The sequence below is a fragment of the Chaetura pelagica genome, unplaced genomic scaffold (genome assembly GCF_000747805.2).
Source record: "Chaetura pelagica isolate M959 unplaced genomic scaffold, ChaPel_1.0 scaffold246, whole genome shotgun sequence".
NCBI classification, from domain to species: domain Eukaryota; kingdom Metazoa; phylum Chordata; class Aves; order Apodiformes; family Apodidae; genus Chaetura; species Chaetura pelagica.
The window spans coordinates 1,418,776-1,432,275 of record NW_009953647.1 but is presented as its reverse complement, the minus strand read 5'-3'; the positions used below and the strand labels follow the sequence as shown (position 1 = coordinate 1,432,275).

Here is a 13,500-nt window from a genome sequence, read left to right as displayed (position 1 = left end):
GGATTTTGCTCACAGCTCTTTCTCTGCTTTATTTTCCCCTGTGACACATTGAAGCTCAGGTCTGCTTGGATTTTGAGCATTACTGCAACGTAAATTTTAAATAGAAAAAAGTCTTGGCCAAAAAGAGCCTGCCGAACGGTGACTGTTTTCCAGGAGTCTTTGCATGTCTGTTACAGCCTATATGCATTTCCATGCAATCAGAATCTGCAGCAAGTGGCTTTTTCCCACTGTAGCAATTTCAGATTTTTGTTACACTGGATGTTTACCACTTCTGCTTTTATTCTGTCCAATTCTACCCCGAGACATAAATCAGGGAGCCTCAGGCTAGGCTCAGCTAGCTGTTTTCAGTGCAGTTCCATTCTGCCACTGCCGCCTTTGTGATTTCTAAACCAGTTGTGGGTCAGGGCTGACAGATCCCTTGAATCCCAGATCCCTGGGACCTTTTAGAATTGTCCTTCAGGCAGGAGCCACAACAGGAGTATTTACTTCTACCTCAAGTCAGCTCAGCTTTTGTGTGCAGTAGGCTGGCATCACGCTGTTTGAATGGGTGCTGTTTCTCTGCTGCAGGTGCTTGTCCTTCTTTTGTATTTCTTTAGCCTGCAATTGTGATGCTCTGCAACCCCAGACTTGTCAGGCATCACCTTTTAAATAACTGGCATACCCTTGGGATAGGCATTGACAGATGCTTGCTGCTTCCAAGGTGCCTTTTGTAAGCTGTTTTGGAGAGTTAAACGACTAAACTGTGACCAGAGCAGTAAGCAACCTGCTTTGGATGCTGAGCCATGACCACACTGGCAGAATGTCCCCAGGGCTTTGCACTTCTGAATAAAGCTGCAGCCTTTGTTCCTTGACATGGGCGTTTGTGGTATGGCAGCTCTAATCCTGCTCAGCTGCCACTGGAAAGATAAGAGGAAAGGAAGTAAGAAAGGTCCATCCAAGGTTAAGAGAGTAGATCTCACTAGATCTGCAGTGAGGAAAGATTTAGCTTTGCAGCCTGTAACTTCACATCCTGCAGTAACTGCCTAGGCAGAAGAGAGCTCTATCACATTAAAGAGTTGGGCTTTTTAAAGCTGTTAGAAAAGAAGTCACTGCACAGCTGGGTTGCTAAGGTGCAGAAAGCATGAGGATTGGTTTAGTTGTACACTGTACTAAAGGCGTCTTAATTTCTGACGCATCAACCCTCTTCCTGCCTCCCTTCGTGCTGCCCCCTCCCCTGTGCCTTAGGGCACTCTCAGGTGAAGCCATCAGCCCACCAGTCCCAGGCGAGGTGTGTGCAAACCACTGACTGTTACCTTACATGGTGATGTGCCCACAAGGGTCAATCTGAGCTGAACCACCATCACCCGTCACATCCTCAATAGAGGATTTCCCTGGAATCTTCAAGTAGTAAGTGCAAACAGCTTGTGAGGAAGAACCTGAAGGAACATGGAATTGTGTGTTTAAATCACCAGCAGCTAAATTCCTGCCATGCTACTTATCAGGTCAAAATATGGAATGAAAACACTTAGATCTGAGTGCTGTCAAGGGTGAAACTGTTCACTGTGCATGTCTTGCTAGAGCCAGCTTTGCTCAGTGGGAGCAGCACCCAGCTCTTGGGTGCTATGCTTCAGCCAGGGTGTGTGGGCTGGGGAGGGCTGGCAGCACGCAGACAGGACAGGAGCAGCTGCTTCACACTCCCAGGCTTGTTTCAGGGACAGAAGAAGCAATGGCAGCACTAGGGTCTGGCACTGGGAGACTTCCAGAAGAGCTGCAGGCAGAGCTGGGACACAGTGCAAGTGTCTGCTCATTGTCCCTTGCAAAAGACCAGCCAGTGTCCCTGCCCAAGGGCTACGCAGCCCTGGGGACAAGTACACAGTTTTATATCAAGCAAATGCAACTGGCTTGCAGTAAGATACTTGGAGGAACTGGCTAAAGAACTCTCAGGACAGAGAATGGTCAATTTTCATACACTTTAGAATAAAAGGAGACTAGAAGAAAGCCATGCTTTAAGAGGAGGGGAGCTCTATTGTCACAGAGGGTGCTGGTTTGGGCTGAGAGTTACTTTCCATCACAGTAACCACAACACAGAGCTGTTAACCTTTTGATGGGTGTAGGAGTACTATTGGTATGGACAACAGCAGGCTCATTTGGAAGTGTGGTATCACCAGCTGATGTGATTTAATGGAAAAGTAGTTCATTTCTAATGAGCTTAATAGAGCTCTTATGATGGAGTTGTGGTGGTGAAATAGATTTATGAATTAGTATGACTTGCTATCGATATTTCATGTAAAATGTCATAAAATCCATATTAAATGGACTCTAAGTGGCTAAAAGAGACATTTTAAAGTGTTTTTAGTGTTGGGAAAGCATCAGTGAACAGGCATATGTTGACTTGGTTTGTGACCCAGTGTCATTCCAAACTTTCTTGGTGATTAAGAGTAAATGTTTAAGGGGCTGTTAATCAAGATCGATTATGAGACAGAGATTTGGGAAACTGGGCAGCAAGTTACACAAATTACAGCTTTTTCTGTTGACTGATTTCCACAAACAAGAACAATAGCCAGACAAAAAAAATACAAACAAAAAAAAACAACCCACACCCAAAAAAACCAAAACACTTATTTCATTAGCAAATCCAAACCAGGAGAAAACAAAGTCCATTTGGGCTGAACAAAATTCTTCCTTTAATACAAGGTGAAGTATTTTCTTTTGGGTAGTAACAGAAGTAGGCAGCCCAAAAACTGAGTGTTGAAGCAAAGAGAAACCCAAGCAGACCTGAGACAATGGGAAAATGGTATGAGTTGTGTGCTTTGTTGTATGGAGTTGGGGCTGAGGAACATGCTGGATGAACGTGCTAACATTTACAGAGCATCACTTCAGAGAGGAGCAAGCTCAGCAAGAAACGGTGACAAGAAACCAAAGCTGCTTTGTCTTTAAAAGTTCATCTTTGTCCCGTCCAAGAGAAGCAGAGAGGTGAGCGGGTGGCTCTGGAGGTATATCCACTTGAGAAGGTTGCTGTGTGGGCAGCGAACTAACTGTGTGGCAGAATGGTGAGTTATCCCTCTGGTCAGGCCTGATCTGGGAAGAGAGGCTCTCTCCTCAAAGGCTGCCTCTGGGGGCTGGTTGTGAGGCCCTGGCTGCGGTCACACGTGAAGTCAGGCGGTGCATTGCGGGGACATGGGAAAGAATTCTTTCCTCTGACTATGCTGTGGGACAGCATTTCTGGGAATCCCAGTGCTGGCAAGGGGACTCTGTGGAGACAAGCATGGCTGAGACTGTGTGTCTTCCAGAGAGGTCAGGCCATAGCCAGTGGCCTGGGACAGGAAACGTGGCTGCGTGCAGTGCCGGGCGCAGACACACGCTAAGCTGACTCATTCAAACCCACATCCAAACGGGCCTTTCAGGGCACTCCACTCCCAGGTCATTAGCCACAATTGGATCAAAACATACACGTGTGTGGAGAAGATGCAGTCTTCATTACTGGAAGGAAACCCACTATTGGGTGTACTGGAGCAGAAATCAATGGTGGGAGGTTGCACTGGAAGAGATTTTGTGGAGCATGCTTGGGGCTGGGATGTGGGACAAGCAAATCAGGGAATTCAGCACCACTCCAGGCCAGCTCCCTGCAGCAGGGCTTAGTGCTCAGGCAGCTCACAGGGTCTTGGGGACCAGTGCCACCCTGGTTAGTGCTCCTTAAGGGTGTGGGAGCTGCTCCAGTCTGGGGGCCAGGCATATATTGGGATGGGGATGCCTAAGAGCAGATGGGCAGTGCTCTGCCCAGTGTTCCCACATACAGCCAGATGATTTGCTAGCCCAGTCCCAAGGTGCCTGGCTAGCTTTGTGAGACATTGAGAGGATGAAGAGCTGGCTACTATTAGCCTCTGCAAGGCAGATCAGGGAAGGCAGCAGTGACAGAAGAGGCTCTGGCCCAGCAGCACGTCCTCACAGCTCTCATGTCATGCCTGTCTCCATTTCCAGTGACACAAAGCAGCCATCTTCCTCACACCCTTGTGCATCCCACAGCACGCTGCTCTGAGATGGGAATGGGCTGAGGCAGGAGAGCTCTGCACTGCTGGGAGGGCAACAGCCCACAGTCCCTTGGCCCTGGGCAATGACCACCAAAGCAGGGTTCCCTGTGCTCCCTGCCTCCTCCCACAGCCTGCCGCTTGACTGCTGAGCAGAGGGACAGATCACACACGTGCTTGTGTACGGGGGTGAGCACACGTGTGTGACATTTTTCCCTAGCAGTGCTGGTGGGAGGGAAAGCTCCATTTCATAGCCTTGTGTCTAGCTGCTTGGGGAGGCAGGGCGGGGGATGCAGCAGAGGAGAGTGGGTGGGGGATGAGAGATGCCAGAGTGGGAACGCAAATGTTTGCTGTCGTGCTGTCTCCTGTGAGCCCCTGGGTGCCTCCACAGCACAGCCAAGAGATGCATCGGCCAGGGACCCCCCACCCCCAGCCTCGCACCCCCCACCCCATTCTCACTGCTGATTTCTCTGTGCCGCAGGTGAAGCGAAAAGCGGCGTGAGCTGCTGCTTCTCTCTCTGGCAGGGAGGGGGAGATGTCGGTGCTGTGCATGGTACGTTCTGTGCCCTAGGAGAAGGGACCTGACTGTGAAGGGTAAGGGATGGAAGGTGGCACTTTGGACTGGGGACCAGCTGGAGCAGCTGAAAGAGTATTAAACTGCAACAGCTGGGAAACATCTCAGAGGAAAAACAGTGCACAAACCCAAGCTCCTCACATGGGGGCCAGAATGATCCAGTCTGTGTTAATGAACTGGAAAAAGGGAAATTTCAGCTGCAGCAGTTCTGAGATTAATGCTGGCCCAGAGTGTAACTGTGACAGAGTCTGCATACCCAGTCTTCATACCAGGTGTTGATTGCAAAGCCCTTTGGGCTGGCTGTTGTGATGGCAGTGTTGGAAATGTCCTGTTGCTGCCTGCCCACCCAGGGGAGTGCAGAAGGGGCCTTGATGTTGATAATGCCAGCATCCAAGTGTCATTAGAGCCATGTAGTGCACATGCTTATGATCCACAGAGAAGTGTGACATTCCTCAGTCTGGTTATGAGCTAATTTGAAGAGAAACTGCAGAATTTCTGTGATCTGACAAGAGTTTCCCTGCCCTAGCAAGCAGCTCTTGGGACCTTCCAGGAGGTCAGGCTCTGGCTGCCAGGGATAGGGTCACAGTTAGACCTTGGAGGCACCTGGACTGTGTTGGTCAGTGGAGCTCTTAAATTTCTTGAGTGAATGTGCTGCTGTTGGACACAAACAGGAGTAATATTGCACAAGTTTGAGGTGAAAAATAATTAAATATTTGAGAATTAATTACTTAGGGTTTTTTCCCACTGGCCATATTCTGCCCTTTAGCCTCTCTCCTCCCCAAACAGAAGACTTCAGAGAGCTTTGGCACCAACTCTGCTAGTGCTCAGTTACTTTCTACAGGTCCACCCAGGTGCTGTGAACTTACCAACACTAGAAACACAAGGGGATTCACTCAAAGTTTTGCATTGGGCAGCTGATTTTTAGTCCAGACCATGCAGGGCTTGCAGGCATGTTGCCTCAAATTTGGCAACAGGGTAGTCCCATTCATACAGAAGCATCCTGAGGTTAATTACAGGGTTGCCTTTCAGCACTTTTAATGATCTGAGAGGATGCAGTATGCAGGGCAGGTAAACTAGTCTGTGATTTGAGTTGTTTGTGCTGCTGGCTTAGGCACTAGAGACACAGGAGGGAAAATCTCACCCTGCAACTTCTGTGGGTTGTGGGCAAAGTGTTTAAAGGATTCTGGGGAGAGGGAGCACAGCAGAGGGTAGACTGGGCAGAGAGTCTGCTGCTGAACTGAAGCTTCTCTACTTTACAGTGGGAGCAAGACTTGAAGTGCAGCAGACCATATGCACGTTCATCTGTCCAAAGCTTTCTCCTCTTTTATAATGATGGTACAGGCTGTGCTGAGCTGCAACTCAATAAATATCAGCCAATTCTCTCTCTCCAGAGGGGTAATTGCCTTCTGCACCCTCCATGGGCTGAGGACAAGTGGTGTAGCTGGAGTCTTTCTGCTCTCTCTTGGGACTACAGCAGAGCCAGACAGTGCAGTCCTCACCAAACATCCCCACAGCCAGGTGTTTCATGGCTTCATCCTTTAGCCCAGAGTAGCCTCAACACTGTCACAAAGTCCTCTCTGGGCAGCCACAGTTATGCCTATTGTTTTAATTAAATAATCGCTCCTTGGGGACTTGGGGAATTCCAAATCCTAAGGTCTGGCTTTTGATTATGGGCAAATGCAAGTGGACAAGGTATTGCAGTGATACCCATCTATCTAGTGCAGTTGTGTTGTCAACGTTCTGTTTTTCTTTTTCCTACACAGGTCATGAGCTGTCCCCAAATGTATGTGCCAGGACATCCATATTTTATACTCCAACAGTGATAATGCCTCTTGGAGCTATTTTTTTAGCTTCACAAAATCACATGCCCACACGCCTCTAGAAAAAAATAGGACAGTCTCATCTGCCTGGGTAATTTCTGGTGAATTTACATCCTTCCTTAAAGCACCCTTCCTTTCTGCATTTGGTGGGAATACAGAAACATTTTTTATTTAAAACGCTTTTTCCCTGTTTTCCCCAGGTTGCTTTAAAGGGAAGGGGAAAATGAACAAAGGAACCAGCAAAGCTCATCTCACTTCTCAGAATTTATTCTCTGAGCCTTTTTACTGTCTGTGCCCATCTGAGTATCTCCAGCTTTTATCTGCACCACCCCACTGTTTGCAATTAAAGGGAAAGCCCCTGAAGCTTTTTCCGCCCTTTCAGAAGAATCCACCTCTGCAGCCAGACACCAGCCTTCATTTCTGGTAAGGTTTTCAGTCCCACTGACTCCTTTGTCTTGGCTTAGACGTCACCCTCCTCCTCTGGGGTGGGCAAAAAGGGGACGGGTGCTGCCGCTGTGCTGAGTCCTGACTGGGTCACCGAGTGCTGCTGGGCTGGCTGGGCTGGGCTATAAAGCCGAGCCAAGGCAGCCCAGCTGGCTCAGAGAGCAGACCGAGCTCTGCAGACAGCAAAGGACCCGCACGCAGTCCCTGCTGCCTCCTGCCTTGTTTTTCCTGGAATACAACACCAACCTCAGTTGCAAGATGTGCAAAGGACTCGCTGCTCTGCCAGCCACTTGCTTAAAAAGGTACTGTTTATTTCTGAGCATCTCTTGATGGTTTGGGTAGCCTGGAGATGTGCTGATGTCGTCCACTTTGTGTCTGAAGCAGAAACGGCAGATTCAGCTCAGATTCTTTTGTAAGATTAGATACAAATGATTGCTTACAGGCTTTTTTCTGGTAGGCAGAAGCAGAATTGCATAAAGGTTTTTTTACTGAGCTGTGGGAACTCTAAACCCATCCTTCCCATCAGCAAAACAAGCAGCTTTTAGCTTTGTTATATTTTTATATTCCTGTCATCTGATTCTGCCACAAGCTTTGCATTCCTTGTCTCCTTTAAATCTTCTTTCTCTGCTGAATTTTCTTGTCTTGATTTTTTTTGAGGGGGAAGCAAGGCAGACAGCATATTAAAAAAAAAGAATTATTGATGGTCATTGTCCAAAATGCATCCCAAAATGCAGGAGCCCACCCTGGCTGGGCAGGGATGTGGGCCAGCCCGGGGCACCAGGGATCTGGATGCTGCACCAGCTGGTGTGGGGCCAGCCCATGTCCCTGGGCTGTGTGCTGAGCTGGTGAGGGGCCAGGCCAGGCTGTACCCCCAGTGCACAGCCCTGTGGGGCTGCCCAAACCCCCATCCTTGGTGTGGTGCTGATGAGGGTGGGCTGAGCTGCAACCCTGCCTTGCCAGGGTCAGTCTGTGCCCGGTGTGCGGTACCCGCAGAATCCCTGCAGAGCCCAGCCTGTGCACCCCCAGGCATACCCTGGTGGCATGGCCTGCCCCACAGCCCAGCATGAGGGGGTGTCTATGCCTGCAAGGTGGTCTGGAGGGGTGTTACTCTCTTTCAGGTGCTACAGGGCCTGGAGACCCCCAGCAGAGTGGTCTATGTCCCCAAATGGGAGCAGCCCCATAAAACTCCCTGCTCATCCAGCCCGTGCAAACTTGCACTGGTCTCTGATGGTGCAGAGCAACCTTTCTGGCTGCTCATGCCTTCAGGAGCACTCCTGAGGCTGCTTCCTTTTGCCTGTGCAATGGGAGAGGGTTGGGAAAACACAAACTGAGGCTCAGCCTGCTCCCATCTGGGAGAAAAAGCTCCTTCCTCATGATGAATTAGAAAGCAAGTGTTGAAAATGTGAGGAAAAAATATTTATGCTCTCTCTCCCAAATTACAGGAATGTTTGAAGTGGGGGGAAGAACCCAAAACTTTTGAAAAAATGCAAAGGAAAAAAAGTTCACATCTCTTAACAACCTCTGTCCGGGATTCCCAAAAACATCCCTCTCTCCCAGAAAGCTGCAGGACTCACTGCTAGCAGCAGTTTCTTTGCTGCTGCTGCCTTCCTGCAGACCTGAGCTTCTCCTTCTTCTGGGACAGATAGCATGGCAGCAAGAGGCAGCCCAAGTCTGGCAGCACAGTCAACCCAGTGTCTGCCTGGGCAAGGACTGGGTGTTGGCCCTCGTCACATGCAGCTCTAAAACAACTATGAGCTTTCTTTCCTCTCACCCTAGTGCTGGAGCTGTTAGGGAAATGTTTATAAGCACAAGCAAGCAGTGAGATAAGATATGGCCAGGACTTTCTGACAGGGTGCCATGGCTGGAGCAAAGAGGAGTGCTGGGGTGCTGAGCAGCAACCAGGGCTCAGCCCTGCGGCACAACCTCTTGCTCTTTTTGAGGCTCTGATCTGAGCAGCAGAAGAATTTCCTGCTTACGCTGTCGTTACACCCTGGGGCAGGCCAGGGCTTGCACCCCTGAGCAAGCAGGACAGACTTACCTGCCCCCATGTTCTTAAACTGGAAGGAAATCCAGAGATGCTGAGGCCAATACCAGCTGCATATCTAGATGCTGCTGTCAGGCAATGATTGTCCTAAGCAAGCTGAAAAGCAGAACAAAATCAAGCATGCATCCTTGTAGGAGCTTGCTGTGGAGCAAGGGAGTAGCTTGCAGTCAGCATGGGCTGGTTGTGATGAAGCTTCTGCCTCACCCCCTGATCTCACCCCTCCATCCTGCCCCAACCCCTTCACTTCCTCCACTTCCCACTGTGTCACGACCAGTTGATCAGTGGGGTGTCCTGGCACAGCCCTGCTGTAGCTGGGTGAGGAGGTGGGGGTAGGGCCAGGGCTGCAGGAAAGGATTGGTGAGGGTCTAAGAACCAGACTGAGGCAGCTGGGCAAATCAGCTCAAGGAAAAAGTGACACAGCCCAGAGATGCCTTTCTGTCATGGGATTTTAACTGTAAACAAACAGTAGGAAAACAGCAGCTTACCCCTTCCCCCCTTGCTATCCCTGCCTCTGGGCTGATGACCTGGCAGAAATGTGCATGATGTGAGGAGTGGAAAGTCAGCACTGGAGTCAGTTGCTGTGACCTGCATTGGAGTCACTGAGTAATGCTGAGTGGGCTCACTGCAGGTGAGGAGGCTGCAGGGGGAGTTGTAGCATGTTCTCTTCATCTCTTTCTTGAATTGCTTCTTCCAGTGCCAAAGACATGAAGCATCGTCTGGGCTTCTTGCTGCAGAAGTCAGAGTCCTGTGACTACAGCTCTTCTCAGGGCAAGAAGGAGAAACTATCTTCAAGCCAGAGGTAAGAGCTCATGTAGTCAAGCCCAGGCTGGCTGCAACGTGCTCTTTACTCCTTCACTGAGCTGAATTTCATTAGCATTTCTGCTGCTGCTTTCCAGTACCTTCTGAACACCTGTGTGTGTGAATCTAGTGTGACAATAGTCCTCAGGTATTGTAGACCCTTTCCCTGAAGAAGGTTGAACTAGAGGTTTTTCCTGCCACAACTTCTATGATTTGATATGCACGTGCACATGGAAAGCTTAAGGTAGTAATGCCATCACAAGACCCAGTGTGACCTGACACGTTGCAGAACCAGCATTACTGTCTCTTTAAGCTGGTCTTGTGCAGTAGTCCCAGAGCTGCACAGAGCTATTGGCACAGAAAACAGGGAGGGCAGCCTGCTGGAGTATCACTGCTCTCACTGAGGTGCAAGTAGATGGTGTCCTTTCCAAGGAGGACTCCAAAGGCCAGCGTAAGTTCCTGGGATAAATGAGCCCTAAGATTTTCTGGTATAGTAGGGTGAATGAACGCAGGATGTGTTCCCACATTCCCCATCTATTTCTAGTTCCCATGCTCTTCTCTCTTCCACACAGCTACTTACTGTTCCCCTGACAGGATAAAGATGTTAGCCCTTTTGAGGTCACTGATACAACCTGTAAGAACAATCCCAGGTCAGTGTCCTAGTCACAAAAGAAATGCAAATTCCCCAGCATTTTTCCAGGAAAATTCCTTTCCAGCCCATGGCTAGTGACAGGGATTGTAAACCAGAATCTCTGTATATTAGATCTGGGATCCCCAGAGCTCTCTCTCACGCAAGCAGACATGTTCTTCTTCATCTCTCATGTATATCCTTACAACAATCAGAGAAAGATATTTTTCTAATGGTGCTGAGCAAAAAAAACAAGTTTGTCCTTTCTGTACTCTCCTTAAATCTTTCCTGTGTTTCTCCTTTTGTCTCCCTTTAGGGTTAGCCAAGAGGAGGTCAGAAAGTGGGCAGTTTCTTTGGAAAACTTGATCCACCATGACAGTAAGTAAAGAGAGCCCTTCTGTTAGAGCAGCTGAGAGTGCTGCCTGCAAAATGTCTGTGCTCAGCAGTCATTGAAGGGGGCGTGGGGAGTTATGTCTCTTAACAGCACATAGTAGCTCCTTTAGCCACACAGGTGTCTGGGAGGGGTGGTGAAGGCTTCTCATGTCAGATCCAAGGGATAAAACTTATATCATGAGTGAGGCTTTGACCTACTGCTGACCTGTCCCTTTTGTGAAGGCAACCGGTTTAGCCCTTGCACAAGGGGAGGGCAAGACTGCAGCACACAGTTCAGAGTGGGTTAAACAGAAACCAAAAAGTGGAGAAACTACAGCTGAGCCCATGGGAGACATTGTCTTCCCATCAGCTACACTAATGTCCTTGATGTTTCCTTTGTGTTGTTCCCATGGCCTGAGCCTGCAGCGTGTTGGCTGTCTCCCTGGGGCCTCCTGGGAACACACGAGTTGCTTGTGTTTTCCTGGCTGAGCCACTGAAGGTTGCAGTGGGAGCAGGCAGCTAAGGACCCACGTGTGACATCCCCATGGGGCTTGTCTGGACTCCAGCCTCCCTCGGAGTACATGAGCAACTGCTGTGGAGACAGGCAGCCACCCCTGCTGTGAGCCCCAGGGGAGCCACTCATTGAGCTCTGGGAAGGAGAACCCAGAACTGCTGTTTGCTGAGGCACTGAGTTTCACAGGAACCAACACTCTGACCTGTTCTGGTTTTCCTCTATATCTGTAGGAGGACTGGCTGCTTTCCGTGCTTTCCTCAAATCAGAGTACAGTGAGGAAAACATCGAGTTCTGGGTCAGTTGTGAGGACTACAAGAAAACCAAGTCACCAGCCAAGCTCAGCCCCAAGGCCAGAAAGATCTATGATGAATTCATCTCTGTGCAGGCAACAAAGGAGGTATGTGCACAGAACATTTACTGGGCAAAGTACCATCCTAAATTCTGAACCAGGCCAGCAACACAGGGAAACAGAGATTGGTAGTTTCACAAGAGTTGAAGGGTGCTGTGTCTCTGTCACTTAGCAAGGAAATGCTCTCATTTTTATTGCTTTTGTATTAAACTTGGATAGAGAGAAAGCAGGTCTAGTTGCAACCATGTGGCCATTCCACATGCACCTTCAAAAGGGAGAAGTCCAACAGGACTATGTCCCAGTGTCCCAGCTGCTCCAGCTGCTCAAGTTTCCTGGCTGGCTGCATCCTGGAGGAATATGTGCCAGTCTCCCCTGAAAGTTCATCTGGCAGCAGGGATGCTTTGGTGTCCAGCTGCCCAGGTTCTGCCAAGGCTCCTGAGTGCCCAATGGCCATTTCAGACCACTGCCCGTTAAGGGCAGCTTAAGCACACTTAGTGAAGAGGCACGTGGCTTTTCCCTTACCTATGCTAGCCTCTTCTGGGACAGATTCCACTTATGCTATCCCTTTGGCCCACAGGTGAACCTGGATTCATGCACACGGGAGAAGACAAGCCACAATATGCTGGAGCCTACACTGTCCTGCTTTGATGAGGCTCAGAGAAAAATATTCACCCTCATGGAAAAGGATTCTTACCGCCGTTTCCTCAAGTCCCCCTACTACCTGGACTTGGTCAGCCCACCCGGTGCTGGCTGTGGGCCTGAAAGCTCCAAAAGAAGCCACGCTCACACCTTAGACTGCAACTCTAATGTCATCTCTCAGTGTGCTTGAACCTGCAGCAGGGCAGGAGCAGGCTGTGCTCTCGCAGGAATATAGGGCAGCAAAAGCATTCATTGGCATGAAGCAGCAGAGCTGTCTCCAATAGCTGTCTAATGTCTAATGTCCCAGTTGTATCCCATGTCATGCAACAGCCAGCATTTGTAGCCCAAGCCAGGCTCAGTTTGTGTAGCAAACCCTCCTCTGACTCCATCAGTATAGGAGCCCTGGAGTCTGTGTCTGACATGAGAGCTGGGTGCCACCACTGCGTGTCCACTGTGTGTCTGGGGCCCAGGAGCAGTGGGGGAGCACGTGCTCAGGCCCAGCATGACCCACCAAGGGACCAGACTTGCAATGTTGCAGTGTGAACCTAGCAAGGGGCAGGGGACAGGAAGCCAAGGGAAGTGTTGGGGACTGTGATCTCCCCTTTCTAATCAGCAAAAGCTGAGATGAAAAGGACTTGCTCTGGTCCTTAGCTGTTCTTATAGCTCTCAGATGTCTAGGCTTTCAGCAGTGTTGCTCAGAACTCAGGCTGTGCCGTGTTACAGTCATCAGACTTAAGAAGAGCTCCTGCTCTTTCTTGAAGGGAGACCAAGACTTCTCAGACAGCCTCCCTCAAACACCACAGGCACAACTGCAGGGCAGCTCTCCCCTCTGACACCTTCTCTCTCTTTGCATCTAGTTTAGGCTGGCCAAGGATCTTTCCTAGGACTGTACAGAGCTATTATTTTGGGGGAGGCACATTATTTAATAGATTATTGTGTCCCTCATGCTCTCATAGCTGAGCAGAACAGAAACAAGTTCTTCTTCCGGACTGGCAGGTGTGCATCACTAACCCTGGGAGTGCCATCTAAATTCAGGTTTGCCTGCCTTGGCTTGTGTGGAGCAGTTTGTGACAGAATAGGACCAGGACCACAACAGCTGGGGAGGAAAGACCCTGCCTGGAAGTACTTGAAAATGTCTTAGAAAAAAAAAAAAAGAAAAAAGAAAAAAAAAAGTTACGTATATGAGTTTTTAATTCAGTGGTAGCATGACCCTCTTGTTTCCTGAAGATAGTAAGAAGACTTTGTCAGTCTCTTTACTGCTGCTGCTGGGCTTTGCCAGAAGGCAAATTACTTTTTAATCATTGCAGTTAGACA

The 13,500-nt window shown here is 49.4% G+C and overlaps 1 protein-coding gene across 2 annotated transcripts; it reads left to right on the top strand.

Moving 5' to 3' along the window:
• Nucleotides 1-6,448: 6,448 nt before the first annotated feature.
• RGS4 (regulator of G-protein signaling 4) lies at nt 6,449-12,621 on the top strand. 2 transcript variants are annotated; one of them, XM_009999888.1, is made up of 6 exons: nt 6,449-6,489; nt 6,599-6,821; nt 9,581-9,685; nt 10,629-10,690; nt 11,429-11,595; nt 12,125-12,621. In XM_009999888.1, the coding sequence occupies exons 2-6, from the start codon at nt 6,622-6,624 to the stop codon at nt 12,374-12,376; spliced, it is 786 nt and encodes a 261-aa protein (XP_009998190.1). In that variant the 5' UTR covers nt 6,449-6,489; nt 6,599-6,621; the 3' UTR covers nt 12,377-12,621. The 2 variants fall into 2 exon arrangements, with proteins under 2 accessions (XP_009998190.1, XP_009998191.1); XM_009999889.1 differs by lacking the exons at nt 6,449-6,489; nt 6,599-6,821 and adding an exon at nt 7,059-7,144 and having other exon boundaries at nt 12,125-12,603.
• The last annotated feature ends 879 nt before the right edge of the window (nt 12,622-13,500 follow it).

Excerpts from the sequence above, each read along its gene's own strand:
- RGS4 (XM_009999888.1), top strand. The coding sequence starts at position 6,622 with ATGAACAAAGGAACCAGCAAAGCTCATCTCACTTCTCAGAATTTATTC. Across the intron at positions 9,686-10,628 it reads AAACTATCTTCAAGCCAGAG|GGTTAGCCAAGAGGAGGTCA; the intron begins GTAAGAGCTCAT and ends GTCTCCCTTTAG. Across the intron at positions 10,691-11,428 it reads AAACTTGATCCACCATGACA|GAGGACTGGCTGCTTTCCGT; the intron begins GTAAGTAAAGAG and ends CTATATCTGTAG.